This window comes from Rhinopithecus roxellana, chromosome 16, assembly GCF_007565055.1.
Source record: "Rhinopithecus roxellana isolate Shanxi Qingling chromosome 16, ASM756505v1, whole genome shotgun sequence".
Classification (NCBI taxonomy): Eukaryota; Metazoa; Chordata; class Mammalia; order Primates; family Cercopithecidae; genus Rhinopithecus; species Rhinopithecus roxellana.
Window position 1 is genome coordinate 16540138 of NC_044564.1, and position 14185 is coordinate 16554322.

General features: G+C 42.9%; 1 protein-coding gene across 1 annotated transcript in view; it reads left to right on the forward strand.

The window, feature by feature from the left end:
- GARNL3 (GTPase activating Rap/RanGAP domain like 3) overlaps positions 1-14185 on the forward strand; it is a 156382-nt gene that overhangs the window by 72804 nt on the left and 69393 nt on the right. Inside the window, 3 exon segments of the mRNA XM_010367849.2 lie at positions 4431-4495; positions 7142-7205; positions 11838-11864. Of these exon segments, the coding sequence (XP_010366151.2) occupies positions 4431-4495; positions 7142-7205; positions 11838-11864 (156 nt within the window).

The following is a 14185-nucleotide window of genomic DNA, read 5'->3' on the forward strand; positions in this document are numbered from 1 at the left end:
TATTTATTTTGTGCTTGCCAATTACAGCATTCTAGTCTCTTCTGGTTTAAATATTTTCTTTGAGATGACTCTGTCTCTTTTGGGCAAAGAATCAAGCCTTTCCAATTTTTTTGCCACCTCCTGCTCCTCTTGCAGTTGGTATTTGTGCACATGGGGAGGGGGCTTATGAGACCTAATGGTCGCAGAAGAGAACCGTGGATCCACATGGGCGCTCTGAGTTCTGTCTGATTTCCGTTGTGGAGTGACTAATCCAACCTCTGAACTCGTGACCACGGAAATATAATTGATTCCTCTGGCTCTTTTGGGTCATTGGAAAGCATCTGCCCCTGAAATCCATGGTGCCACCTATTTGCCTCTTGTTGTAAAGTCACTCCTTGTCCTGATCCCAGGTCTCTGCTAGTCTCTGAATCTCTCCGAAGCTCTCCATCCCCTCCTGGGGCACATCCTCTATGAACCATAGGTCAGATGTGAGGAGGCAGGACCATTGCCATAGGCCTGCATGTGTCATACTTCTGGTCATTAGCACTTGCAGCCACTGAGTTGCTACCCTTCACCAAGTTCAAACCAGGTGCTGCCTGGACTTAAGATTCCTGTGCAAGGCCATGCCCGGGAGAGGGCCTCTGATTCAAATGCTCTCAAGTGCCTCCAGGTCTTCCCTTGACAGATTTACAGCATCCCACAATGCCTTCAAAGCCTGTCCTTGGCATGGGGGTATCAAGGACCCTGGCATCTACCTCTTGGCCGGCCTTCCTTCCTTCCATCCTTCTCTCCTTCCTTCCCCTCATCCTTCCTCCCTCCCACCCCTCCTTCGCCCTCCCTCTCCCTCCCTCCCTTCAAGGCAGGAGAGGGTGGGTTTCCCCCTTCTTCCACCTTCCTGGAGTGGACTTTCTCAATGTCTATCTTCTTCCTCCAGGAAGTAGCAATCACATCCTCACTGAGATGACTGCCATGTATGAGGGGAGACAGAATGAGACAAATACAGGGGGAACATTTGCTTATTTTAATTTCCAGAGATACTGTCTGTATGACATTATAAGTTGTGATAAGCACTCTGAAGACAGAGAATGACAGAGCGTGCTGCAGGAGCCCTGCTTAGATGAGACAGTTTAGGGAAAGCCTCCTGAGGTGGCGCCCAGCAAACAGAAGCCTGAAGGATGGAAGGAAACCAGTCATTTGACGAGTAGAAGGGGAATCAGGGAGTGTTCCAGGTAGAAGTAGCAACAAATGCGAGAGAAACAAGGGTTACTCGTACCTGGTATTAGAGAAGTCAAGGACGTGGAATTTAAACCCCAGGACCGCTGTGAAGGCAGCATAGGGGCAGGGCATGATGAAAAGTGCCAGTGCCTTCACCCAACACCTCTTCCCTTGGCCTTCAGTTATGTGTCAAAGACAGTGAGAGGGTTCCCAGCCGTTGATGGAAGTGCTGAAGGTAGGGAGGAACTGAGAATTCAAAAGTGAGCATTGGCACAAGGGGTCAGTTATTAAGCCCCTCTTGGCCTAAAATAGTGCTAGAGGCTATGGGAAGTCCACAGAAGTATGTGACTCAGCCCTCGCACTCCCAACTGCCAGCATATCTCTTCTAGGTTATAAAGCAGTTATAAAACTAGCTAGGCCCGGCACAGTGGCTCATGCCTGTAATCCCAACATTTTGAGAGGTCGAGGTGGGAGGAGCACTTGAGCGCAGAAGTTCAAGACCACCCTGGGCAACATAGTGAAACCCTGTCTCTACAAAAAATAAAATAAAAACTTAGCCATGCATGGGGGCTTACACCTGTAGTCCCAGCTCCTTGGGAAGGTAAGGCAGGAGGGTGGCTTGAGTCCAGGAGTTCAAGGCTGCAGTGAGCTATGATTGCACCAGTGCACTCCAGCCTGGGCAACAGAGCAAGACCTTGTTGCTACAAAATCAGAGAGAGAGAGAGAGAGAGACAGACAGAGAGAGAGAGAGAAAGAGAAAAGAAAAGAAGGAAAGAAGGGAAGGAAAGAAGGAAGGAAGCAAGGAAGGAAGGAAGGAAGGAAGGAAAGGAAGAGGGAGAGGGAGGGAGGAAGGAGAAAACAACTAGCTAAACATATAACTCTATGCAGTCTTGAATATCTCTACTGTGTTTCTTCTAAATACACAGAAATGGCTCACACAAATAAAATATGAAAAATGATTTGTACTTATTGTAAAAATTCCATCCAAACAATATAGCAAGTGAAAAGAATTCAACTACTCAGAGATAATCACTGCAACAGGCTTCTAGACATCTGTCCATGTAGACACACACCTGCACACACACACCTGTTACACAGGGTAATCTTCGACGTGCACTTCTGCATCCTGACTGTGCTCACTGGGTGTTGCCTGATATGTACATGCACTTGACTCTACCTGAGCATTTGGTATTTCTACTGAATACAGAACCATTTTTCTTGAACATTGACTCTGGAAGCTACAAAAGGGAGGAGATAATGAAGAGTTTTACCAGTTTGTGGTGAAGAAAAACACAAACCCACAGTCCCAGGAGCCTTGGGTTTCACACCCACGTAGGCAGGTCACGAAGTTGTCACTGTCACCCAGTGCAGCACTGGAGCCCTCTGCTATGCCACACATTTCCCCTGAGCTGCCCTTGACTTCTCTTTAAAACTGCCTTTGGGCTGGGCATGGTGGCTCATGCCTATAATTCCAGCACTTTGGGAGGTCAAAGCAGAAGGATTACATGGGACCAGGAGTTTGAGACCAGCCTGGGCAACATAGTGAGACCCTGCCTACTACAAAAAAAGATAAAAATAAAACTGCCTTTGATGTGTTAGGTAAGAAGAAAAGGTAGACAAGGTAGGATCTGAGCTAGAGGGACAGATTCAAGACAATCTCCTAGACAGAGGATGCAGTGTAGGCTGGGGCCAGTTAAAAAGCAAAGCCCCAGAAGAACTCGGGTTTCAATGGGAAGGATCTGTAGAATCAGAAAACATGTATTTCTATCTTAATATTCCTCTATAATATTGGAAAGAAATTTAATCTCTGTAACACAAACTACAAAAAGAAAAGCTCGGCCCAGTTTCCGTGGCTAATGGAGAACCCATAAGAAGGGCTCTCTCTAGTGCAGCTTCTCATCCTCAGCTCCAAAGACATCCTCCTCCCTGGCCTGGAGAGGGGTGAGAGTAGCAGGCCTCCAAGGGTGTAGGCGTAAAAGTTTTGTTTATGCAAAGAGACTGTGGGCTTGGAAAGTTCAAAGAACTTCTCTCCCTTACTATTGTTCAGAGCTTGGACACATGAATTGGCAGGTGTATCCCAATAGCACAAGAAAAATCACATTTCTTTGCCTGTTCCCTAAAAGAAACGTTCTTACCCTCCTTTAGCTGTTTGTGCTGACAATTTTATTACTAGTCAAAATCAGGAAGAAAGTTTTAAATGTGCAGTATATGATAATCCCGTTTGCTAACTGTGTAGTGTGAAGCCTTTGTGGATTCTAAATCTATGTCACCTCTTCTTAGACGATTAGGAAGAGAATAGCACTCATCTGTTCCGGGTGGTGTGGACGTGAGACTGAATCAGTTAGGCAATTCTTCTTTCCCTTTTTAGTCAAAATATATTCATTGAGTATTCCTATGAATGAGTCATAGTTGGTACTCATTTAGGAGAGAAGAGACTTGAAATAAGAAAACACAGATAAATATAAAAGCATGCATTATGAAAACCTCTCTGAAAGATTCAGGGGATTTCTAGTTCCAAAAGTTTTTGACTGGGAGACATTATTTTTGGGTCCCATTGAACATGTGGAGACTGTTGTCTTATAGTCTTTGAGGCTTATTTGATGCTTGGCTCAGAGACCGAATTCCCAGTCAGGCACAGTGGCTCACGCCTGTAATCCCAGCACTTTGGGAGGCTGAGACAGGCAGATCAACCTGAGGTCAGGAGTTTGAGACCAGCCTGGCCAATATGGCAAAACCCCATCTCTACTAAAAATTAGCCGGGTGTGGTGGTGCATGCCTGTAATCCCAGCTACTTGGGAGGCTGAGGCAGGAGAATCACTTGAACCCAGGAGGCGGAGGTTGCAGTGAGCAGAGAGCGCACCACTGCACTCCAGCCTAAGTGACAGAGCCAGACTCTGTCTCAAAAAAAATAAAAAAAATAAAAAAAACAGAAAAACAAATTCCCTCGTCATCTGGTTCAGATGGCTCAGGTGCTCTCCATAATACCTAAGACACTGAAGACCTGTATGTTGAAGGCCATGCTGAAATCCACACATGTTGGGGTGGAGAGAGCCTGGAAGTCGCTATCAAACCTGAGCAAGATTGTTTTCAGTCATAGAATGTGTTTATTCATATACATGCCCCTTGAGGAGAAAAGAGAAAGACTGGGCATGGGTTTCTTTTGAATGACCAGAGAGGCTCTTTTGGAGAAGGAAGTTGTAGAACTTGTCACTGATTTGATGTTTGGACTTTTCCAGGGTACCCAGAAAATATGCCTTCCCTACAGTCCCACAAAAACTCTTTCTGTGAAGTCCATCTTAAGGTGAGTTCTAATGAGTAGAAAGCCTATGCATGGATTTGGAGCCCTTTATACACTGTTTTTTCCTGTAATCATTCTGATGTTAACTTTCCATCATCTTGAGCCTTGACTGTGTGTGAGACGTTTTGCTAAGCACTTGGCATGACATGCATCACCTCATGTCATCATCACAGCAACCCTGTAGGGCAGGTGCTGTGACTGTGCCCATTTTATAGATGAGGAAATAGAGGTTCAGAGAGAGAAAGCCAAGATCACATAGCAAATGTGTAGTGGAACCAAGGCCTGAGTCCAGATCCAACTGATTTTGAGCATTGCTCTTAGACATCTCTCCATACTACATTAGTTGCCAGCTTCTTTTTTCTTGCACACACTCAGATGCTTTAGTTTTATAAAGATAATCAAGTAATATTTTTCCTTCCATTTTTTCCACCTTGAAATAGAAACCCAGATGTCAGCAAAGAATGTACTTATTCTTCGCCAGACAGAACGTTAAATGGATGGAACATCTGGCTGCTGCCTGCTCAGCCGCCTCTTGTGCCCCCACCCTCCCACCTCCCTCTCATCTCTCTCCCATGCTTAGGTGGCAGCCTCCCCTAGGGATTGCCACCACTTGGATCCAGCCTGTTGCTTTGTTACCAGCTAAGATGTTACATCATAGTAATGGTAGCTTCTGTTTGTCAGGCACTGTGCTGAATGCTTTATGAATGTTCTCTGAGTCAATCTTTAAACTAGCTCCACAAAGTAGATCTATTACTATCTCCATTCCACTTATCAGGAATTGGAGCCTCAGAGAGGTAAAGGGATCTGACAAAGAGCTCAGAGCTGGTAAATCAAGAGCTGGAGTCCTATGACTCCAGAATTTGGGCTGTTTAACCACTAATGCCCTATTGTGTGAAGGACAAAGCTTACTTCATAGCCCTGGTGATTTCCTCTCTATTCATCTGCAGCTACATGGTGGTAGATGTGTTTCCAGTGTTCCCAGGTGACATGTAATAGCTACAACTCATTGTTACCAAAATGGCTCTTACAGCGACAAACTTGATTGTATCTATTGGGGATTGCATCTGGCTGATTAAAAGGCACCAAGGCCAGGCTCAGTGGCGCACGCCTGTAATCCCAGCACTTTGGGAGGCCGAGGCAGGTGGATCATGAGGTCAGGAGTTCGAGACCAGCCTGACCAACATAATGAAACCTGTCTCTACTAAAATACAAAAATTAGCCAGGTGGGGTGGCACACGCCTGTAGTCTCAGCTACATGGGAGGCTGAAAGTGAGAGAATTGCTTGAACCCGGGAGGTGGAGGTTGCAGTGAGCCGAGACCACTCCATTGTACTCCCGCCTGGGTGACAGAGTGAGACTCCATCTCAAAAAAAAAAAAGGAACCAAGATTAAGAAGTGAAAAACGTTATATCCCACTTTCAAGCTTAATTTGGTCACCAGATTGCAGACCTCTTCCTGTCTGCTCTGTGCCTTCTGATTTTTCTTCTGAGCAGTTCTAAAGCTTGAGTTAAGCCTCCCCACCAAGAGGCTAACATTTTTCCTGAGCACAGAAATATCCTGCTGCTTTCAAGAAACTATAAATCTTAATTTGCTTGGAGAGTAATACCTTAAATTATGCCGGTTTAAGATTTCTGTGAATTCTTTTTTCTAAAAAGAAATTTACTCTAGCTCCTTTCTTCTCTGTTTAAAAACTAGGCCTTTCATTTTGTTATAATTTCATTTAGTCTTATGAGCAAGGCTTAGCTTTTCAGTACACCCTCATAGCCAGGGCAAGGTACAGCAAGATTTTAAAGATATGACAAACTACACATTCTATAGTTGCTGCCAGCAGAAGAAAAGATTTTATCTTCTTTTGTTACAAGAATGAGAACTTGAAAACTTAAAAGGAAATTAAAGTATAAATACTATAGAGTCACATAAGCCTGGATTCAAGTCCTGGCTCTGCTCTTTACCAGATTTTTATCCTGTTATTTAACTTCTGAGTTTCAATTTCCTCATCTTTAAAATGGGGCTAAAATGCTACTTGCCTCATAAGAACTAAATGAGACAATTCATGAAAAGCATTTATCACAGTATCTGGTGTGTTGTAAGTACTCTAGAAGTTCGTTATTATTTTTAATTTTCACTTATAAATATTGGAATATTAGGTGAAAGGAACTCTAGAGATCATCTATTTCAATCTCCTTGTTTTACCTCTATAGGAACTTAGGTTCAAGGGAATTTACATTGCTTGTCCAAAGTAAAACATTGTAAAAAGTCTTGTTAAGGATGGTCTTTTGCCCTATGTGGCATGGAAATTTCAGGCAAATCTTAATTACATTCATCACTTTTAGTAAATAAAAATAAAATCTGGAAGAGTAGCCATGGTTACTTGAAACAGATGTTCCTGGTTTCTCTCTCCGTCTCTTATGCGTGTCACTAGGAGCCAGTTATATAAGTCAAGTACATGTGGTATTGGTTACTTTCATCTGTTTGTTCATTGATCACTCATTTGTTGATTTATATCTTCTGAGTGAGTGTCAGGCCCTTTAGGGAAAACAGCTGTGATTTTTCTAGAAGCTACTTTTTAGCTTCTCTGAAGAACCAAGTCTTGCTCTATATTATTTAAGTTTCCAGCATGCTGCAGCTCATCCTGTCCATTCTATTTCAGTGCCATGAATCTGGACAAATTTGAGAAAGGCCCCAGGGAAATTTTTCATCCTGAAATACAAAAGGTAACAGAAAATTTTATGCTTCATAATGATACAAAATTGATTACAGTGTTAGAATAGAGCTGACAGGTCATCAGTAATCCTTAGCCTAGGATACAAAGCGAAATCACCTATGCAACTTAAAAAAAACCATCATGGTAGAACCTCACACCTAAGGTTCTGATTTGATGGGTGTAGGGTAGGGCCTGGGTATCGGTGTTTTTCAGAAGTTCCTCAAGTGATTCTGATAGCCACTCCTGAGAACCTCAGAGTTGTCCTCAGTCCACAAACCAATAGGGTGTACATTCAGAAAAATCTTATTGGCTTAAAAACCACCCTTTTTACTGAGTAATATAGAATTGTGTGGAATGTTAAAGAAATTTTTTTTTAAATTTGAGACAGGGTTTCGCTCTGGGGCCCAGGCTGGAGTGCAATGGTGCGATCTCGGCTCACCGCAACTTCCACCTCCTGGGTTCAAATGATTCTCCTGCCTCAGCCTCTCGAGTAGCTGGGATTACAGGTGCCCACCTCCATGCCCAGCTAATTTAGTAGAGACAGAGTTTCACCATGTTGGCCAGGCTGGTCTCAAACTCCTGACCTCGGGTGATCCACCCGCCTCAGGCTCCCAAAGTGCTGGGATTACAGGCGTGAGCCACCACGCCCAGCCCGGAATGTTAGGGAATATTAAAGAGATTTTTTGGCCGGGCGCGGTGGCTCAAGCCTGTAATCCCAGCACTTTGGGAGGCCGAGACGGGCGGATCACGAGGTCAGGAGATCAAGACCATCCTGGCTAACACGGTGAAACCCCGTCTCTACTAAAAATACAAAAAACTAGCCGGGCGAGGTGGCGGGTGCCTGTAGTCCCAGCTACTCGGGAGGCTGAGGCAGGAGAATGGCGTAAACCCGGGAGGCGGAGCTTGCAGTGAGCTGAGATCTGGCCACTGCACTCCAGCCCGGGTGACAGAGCAAGACTCCGTCTCAAAAAAAAAAAAAAAAAAAAGATTTTTTAAAAATTAATAAATCAAAACGTGGTTGATAGAGCTCTTACTCATGTAGTAGACTGTACTGGGTACCATCAAGGATAAAAGGTATCTAGAAAGCCATCCCTGTTTTCTTAGATCTTACTGTTAAGGAAAACAGTCTGCCTTGGGAGTGAAAAAAATTTAGTCATAATTTAGGTGATGGTTTATCAGAAAAATGTCAACCAAACTTTTGTCTTGTAGTTATAACCAATTTAGCTTTGAAACTTACAAACACAGCCGGCACTAATAGTGTGCCTGTCATGTGTGAAGCTGAAATTGAAGTAGTTGGGTATGCCAGGGATGGGCGACAAGGGAAAAGCCTGGAGAGGCAGGCTAGAATTCTATCCAGGAGGCAGCAGGGAGCCAGTAGAACCTTTAAGCAGGGAGCATCACGCTCAAATTTGCTTTTAGGTAAATAGAGGAGGATTGATTGGAACATGAACAATTTTTGCTTGCATGTCTTTAAAATACGGTTAGCTTTTAAAATAAGGTTATTGACTCTTGGCTTACCCCAAATATAGAGAGTTGTGAATTCCCATATCTTTTGTTTTGATGTAATTTTTAAAATAGTATTTACACCCAGCCTCAACCTCAGACAGAACTCAGGCAAAAATGGGTATGTTAGGTTAAACTGTAAGCGACTTTAAGCCATCCAGGCTTATTACAAGTGATACTTTATAGCAAATTTTAAAACAAACTAGAATTATAAATATGTGAGTGCCCGTGTGCTCTTATGACTTCATTCACACAGGTTATTATTCCTAATCCTTCTTTAAGCCTTGGTCTGATCCCCCACACCAACTCTGCTTCCCAGACACTGAGCCCCCAAACCCACAGAGCCAGCTCTGTGACACTTCTTTCTGCCTCTTGCTACTGAGCCAGTTCCCTCAGCAGAGCTCATCTCTGCTCAGTCATCCCTGTCTGATTTCTCTAGAAGAGGAAAAGAAAAAAAAAAAAAAGATATAGCAGCATTCTGCCTATTTATATCACAACTCTGTGCCTGTTTTTACCAAACAAAAGGTACTTTTATGCTTTCCTATATTTGTGTTTTGGCTCTTTTCCCCTTAACAAAAGAAACCATTTGTGAACTTTCCCCTTGTCCTCTGTGTGTGTGAGTGTGCATGTGTGTGTGAATTTGCACATGTGTGTGAGGCTCAGAGATGCAGGGTGAAGGCTGTCATCACATTTCTGTAGATTTCTCTTAGGAACAGTTGAGCAACAGGCTTTAGGTAGAGAGGAAAGAGTTCTTAAAAATGGTAGGAGCTAGAGAGTAAACAGAAAGTAAACCAATTGTGTTATAATGAAGGCATCTTTCCACAAAGAGGGAAGGTGGCTGGTGCTGTTTTTAAATGTTATTTGTCTGTTTCTGGCTGCTATACTGTAGTGACATTTTCCTTGACCAAAATCCAGAAGCAATGTGTGATTAAGCTAGCTTTAAATGGATAGAGAAATCAGGGTATCTATGTGTTTCTTCCTATTCCTACCCATCAAGTTTGTTTCCCAATAGTTGTGATATGTTTCCTAAATGACCAGGTATTTTATAAAAACCGGTAGAACTAAATTTGATTTTTAAAACATTTCTAGGTTTAAAAAGTGTATGTAAAATCACTCTCCCAAATCTCATATATATGAAAAAAAATCAATGTCAGCCTCAAACTAATGATTAGAATCATGCATACATCAAAAGCAATGCCAGTAGGACTGTATTAATAAACACTATTACTGGCCAAAATTATACCTTCTGGGCTAAAATTACACACTAGAAAGCAGCAAAAAGAGGACTTCCAGTGCTCACAAATTCAGGAACAAGAATATTTTAAAAATCTGAATCGTGTTAAGTGGGACATTGGCAAACCAGGGCAAATTGCAGGACTATTCGCTTCTGAACAAACGTAATCCAAAATACAGAAACTGCAACATAAATGTAACCTGACAGCCTATGACATCCCTCCTGCCTCTACAGCTGAGTGTTGAGACTCTAGCCCTGAGCTCAACCAGGACTCCTGTTGCAAGGCTCTGATTCCTTCAGCCTAGCCCACTGAAGAGCAGCCTGTATTACCAGGCCAGGGACTGGTTGCAAAACATCCCAGTCCTAATGCTTGCAGGGCTAGTGGCAATTGAGAAGCTGAGAGGTGTGACCCTTTTCTTATTCACCACAGTTAGCATTAGAAGGAGCACTAGCCTGGGTGTTAAAAGGCCTGGGCATGAGATTCAAAGCTGACACTTACAGGCCACATGACCTTAACTGGAGATCCAGTTCCTCCATCTGTGATTCAGGAACAATTAAACTGCACCCCCCAGAGAGAGAGAGAGAGAGAGAGAGAGAGAGAGATACACCTACTGATGTACCCATAAAAACTAAAAATAAAAAAATTAATAAAAACCACAAGGTGTTGAGAAAGATCATGGAAAGAGAGAATTTTGTAATGACATATACAGTGACATGCAAACATAAAGTCCCAATGTAAAAAATGTATAACATAATTTTATTTTTTCCCAGAATTCAGAAATAATACAGCCAGGCGTGGTGGCTTGTGCTTGTAATCTCAGTACTTTGGGAGGCTGAGGCAGGAGGATCACTTGAGCCCAGGAGCTGGAGACCAGTCTGGGCAATATAGTGGAACCCCATCTCTACAAATAATACAAAAAAATAGCTGGGTGTGATAGTACACGCCCATAGTCCCAGCTACTTGGGAAGCTGAGGTGGGGGGATTGCTTGAGCTCAGGAGGTCAAGGCCTCAGTGAGCCAAGGTCGCACCACTGTGCTCCAGCCTGGGGGACAGAGCCAGACCCTGTCTCTTTAAAAAAACAAAAAAAGAATAAAATAATAAAGATGGCTGAGTTCTGAATGAAAGAGGCTTTCTGTTAAATAAAATGGAGGTTTGTGTGCCTCTTACAGTTCTTTCAGAATTGCCACATCTCCAGTTGACACAGCTCTTCCCCAGAGAGTCTTGGGCCAGAAGGAGGGTGAGGGTCCCTTCAGCCTCCCTGCCTCCATCCTGACCCTCGTTGCCTCTGCACTGTCCCCATGACTCACCTGGGCCATTCCTTCCCCCTCCGCTCAGCCACAGGGTCCCTGTCAGAGCCTTGGCTTTGGTGTCTGCTTATCAACCAGAATCTACTTTTTCAGAAGTTCTGGAAAAGATGGGACTTGCCTGTAGTAAGTTTAAAAACTTTTATATGGGGCGACTGAGAATGAAAAGGAAAGTAATTTAAGGTTGATTAAATCTCTGTTGTGTACCAGGTCTTCTACACACACTGACAGTGATCTTCATAGGGGTTAAGACTGATGTTATCCTTGGACCATGGAGAAGGAAGCAGAGACCCAAACAGATTAAATGACTTGTGCCCAAACACAGTTAAGAATGCGACAGCAGGGATTCAAAGGATTGTTTAGGTTTACTGCTCCATGCTGCTCTTACGAGATGGTATTACAGGGGAAAAAGATCCAAGACTCTTGGCACCCACCTTTGTCATAATTATTGGTTCCCGCTGCCCAAAGCTCCTATAACCAACTTTTAAAAATATTTTCAAAATGTCAGTGTGAGAAAACCGAAGCTTGGCTTTCACAGCAAGTCAAAATGAAATAATTACTGTCATGCCTGGATGTAACTTTTAAAACTTTATTTGACAGGACTTGCTGGTTCTTGAAGAACAAGAGGTGAGTATTTCTATGGAAATATTTGCGCCTGCTCTGCCTCCATGTTTGTAAATATACTTCTCCTTTCACTGTGAACCCAGACTCTGCTTTCAGCCAAACCTCCCTGTAGATTTGCACAGTAGTACACATTGCATGGAAAGACCTTACTGGCATGTATTTTTAAGGTATATTTTAGAATTTTCTATGCATCTAGCTATAAAGCTATGAAAATAATCAAACTACTTAAATCTGCTTGGAAACATTTAATGTGTTAAGCTTATGATCAGGGTGAGTAATGAGTTTTTAATTTTCATTAAAGTAGGGTGTTTGTGCTTTATTCGGATACTCTTAATATACAAAATGCTGAATTTATTTGCATGTTGCCATTCCCTGTTGTCCCGATTAAAAATATAAATATATTGGATTTTCTAAGTATGTAACTAACATAGGGAAATATCTAAAATATTATCAATAGGCAATGGAGTAAATAAATTACGGTTTATGTATCTTATCCCTCTCAGTAAATAGCAATATCTTTTGTCTTGTTGCTTAGGCCAAACTTGGAAAAATCCTTAATCCATGTCTTTCTCTCTTATCCTGTATCTAAGCTATCAGCACATCCTGGTGACACCTCTTCATAAAATATCCCTAATCCAAACACTTCTCAACACTTCTACCACAACCACTCTGGTGTGGGGATACCACCCCATCCTCTCTTGCCTGGGTCCTGCAGAGTCTCCTAACTCTTCTCCTGGCTTCCACTCTCACCCTCTCTTCCGGCTTCCAGATAGTAGCCAATTGTCCTATTGAAACGTGTAGAATCAGGTCATCTCTCTGCTCAAAACTCTAAAGGCTTCCTGTCCTGTTCAAAGGGAAGCCCCAGATCCTGACCTTGGCCTGCTGGAGCCTGCATGATCTGGCCCCTCTACCTCTCCAGTCGTCAGCTCCAGTGTTTACTGAAAAACACTAACCATACTGAATTCCTTATTCTTCCATCTCCTCAGAAATAGGCTACAGTTCCCACTGCTGGGGATGCTTGTCCCCCAGATGTCCTCACTTAATCAGGACCTCTGCTCAGAGAGACCTTCCCTGACCACTCTGTGTAGAACAGTACACCCTGCCTCTCACCCTTAGCCCCTTTACTTTTTCTTTAATGCTGGTATTTTCATTTGTGTGCTTATTATCTGTCTCCCCCATGAGAATAAAAGCACCATGAGAGCAGAGACTACAAGCACCATGAGAGCAGAGACTTCTTTAATTTTGTGTTCCAAGATCCTAGAACAGTAAAAATAGAAGGTATAGAGTAAACATTTGTTGGTTGAACAAGTGATTGATTGATTGATTGATTGATTGAATGAATACATTATGAAATATTATGATGCCATTAGAAAAAATAAGGTAATAACGCAAAGGATAAATGCTTGAGAGGATGGATACCCCATTCCCCATGATATGATTATTACATGTTGCATGCCTGTATCAAACATATCAAAAACCCATAAATATACCTACTAATATATAATACACTATGCACCCTCACACAAAATAGTGAGATAGAGTGCCATGGTCTGAATGCTTGTGTCCCCCCAAAAATTCATATGTTAAAGCCTGACTACCGATGTGGTGGTATTAGAAGGTGGGGCCTTGGGAAGTGATTAGGTCATGAGCAGGGAGCCCCTGTGAATGGGATTAGTGCCCTTATAAACAAGGGAGCTTGTTTGCCCTTTCACCTTGTGGGTATGTAGCAAAAAGGTGCCATCCGTGAACCCAGAATAGGTCCCGCCCCAGACACCGAATCTGCCACTGCCTTGATCTTGGACCTCCCAGCCTCCAGAACTGTGAGAAATAAATTTCTGTTGTTTTTAAGCCACCCAGTCTATAGTATTTTGTTATAGCAGCCCAAATAGACCAAGACGTAGACCTTTACTTATTGGCATGGAAAGAGTTCCACCACATAGTATTTACTGAAAAAAGCAACTTATGGGACATTATTTACATATAATCCCAATTATGTTTTTATAAACAGATATTTGTATGTATATTCATTCATTCATTCACTGAACACATACTTATTGAGCGCCTACCATGCATGTAACATGTACTGTTTGAGGCATTGGGGATACATCAATGAGCAAGACAAGGTCCCTTCTTCACGGAGCTCACAGTCTGGTGGGGTAAGACAAGCTAAACAAGTAAACAAACAAACAGAAACATGGTAAGACCAGTAACCCCAAGAGCTGTGAAGAAAGTAATGCACAGTAGTGGAGTGTGTGGCGAGGGGTAGGTTTTTTACATTGAACAGAGAAGGTTTCTCTGAGGCAGTGACACCTCAGCTGATTCTT